General features: G+C 60.8%; 1 protein-coding gene across 1 annotated transcript; it reads right to left on the bottom strand.

The window, feature by feature from the left end:
- Positions 1–105: 105 nt before the first annotated feature.
- LOC118453276 (mucolipin-1-like) lies at positions 106–1,136 on the bottom strand (the record flags this gene model as incomplete). The annotated part of the gene is made up of 3 exons (XM_035903402.1): positions 1,034–1,136; positions 653–802; positions 106–207 (listed from the first exon to the last, which is right to left on the bottom strand). Coding segments are annotated over exons 1-3 (264 nt in total), but the record flags the coding sequence as incomplete, so codon positions are not given.
- Between the last annotated feature and the right edge of the window lie 15 nt (positions 1,137–1,151).

Below are 1,151 nucleotides of genomic sequence, written 5' to 3'. Positions count from 1 at the left end.
CACCCCGCTGTGCAACCCCGAGGTCCCCGGCAGAGCAGGATGGGGACCTTGGGGACAAGCCGTCCTGGAAATTGTCCCCTGGGTCACCTCCCCGGTGGCACTCACGTTGTATTTCTGGAAGAAGGTGAGGTAGCGAATGACCCCGACCCAAACCAGCAGCGTGGAGGTGCCCAGGAGGATGCTGCAGACGTCGTAGCTGGCAAAGTTCTGCAGGGACAGAGGCGTCACGGGCTTGGGACACGGCTAACGTCATCCCCCAAGTCCCCAACGCCGTCCCCTGAAGCCCTAACAACCTTCTGCGCTGGCCACAAGCTAGCGACGAGTGAAATCCCGGTGGCCACAAGCCAGGAAGGACCCTGCCTGTCCCTTTGTTGCCATCTCCCTATCCCAAAGGGGACAGGGGGACTCTGGGGTCCCACCCAGGCCAGGTCCCCTTCTCTGTGAACCCCTCCGAAGCGACGCCTGTCCCCTAATCCACTGATGGGACTCCGGGACAGCTTCACCGGGGGCAAACAACGTGCTGCCAGCACCCAGGAGAAGCCATTTTCATGGCCCGGGACACAGAAATGTCCCCTCCCCGGAACACGGGGACACCAGTGGCCCCCCCAAGATCTGCAAAACCTCCAGCTCGGCTCCCCTGCCGTCCCCGTACCTTGGACTCGATGCCGATCTTCATGATGGTTCCCAAGACGGTGAGGACATCGCTGATCACCAGGAGGATGTACCAACCGTTGAGGAATTCCATGCGGTCCGACAAGCAGACGTTCTGGTTGTAACGGTGCCGGAAGAACCGGCTGAATTCCTGGGTGGGGAGAAAAAAGAAAATTTAAAAATGGGGGGTGTCCTTTATCCATCACCCGTGGAGTTTTGGCCGCCCGGTAGCACCCACAGCTTTGACCGAGCGTTCCCGTTGGGGAAAGGGGCCTCCCTTGAAAGCCACCAACACCATGAACGGTGTCCCGGTGGCAGCTCTGTCCGTCCCCAGCGTTTACGCCGTGGTGGGGGGGGACGTGGGGGGGTAGCTAGAGCTCACGTGCTGCAGCATCAGGCCCCGGATGATGGAGCGAGCGCAGAGGATGAAGGAGAGCGAGCAGACGAGGATGACGATGACGTCGAAGAAGAGGCGGAAGGAGTTGTCACCTGCGAGACAG

This window comes from Egretta garzetta, unplaced genomic scaffold (assembly GCF_000687185.1).
Source record: "Egretta garzetta isolate BGI_Z169 unplaced genomic scaffold, ASM68718v1 scaffold2701, whole genome shotgun sequence".
NCBI classification, from domain to species: Eukaryota; Metazoa; Chordata; class Aves; order Pelecaniformes; family Ardeidae; genus Egretta; species Egretta garzetta.
This window is presented reverse-complemented; position numbering and strand designations above follow the sequence as displayed.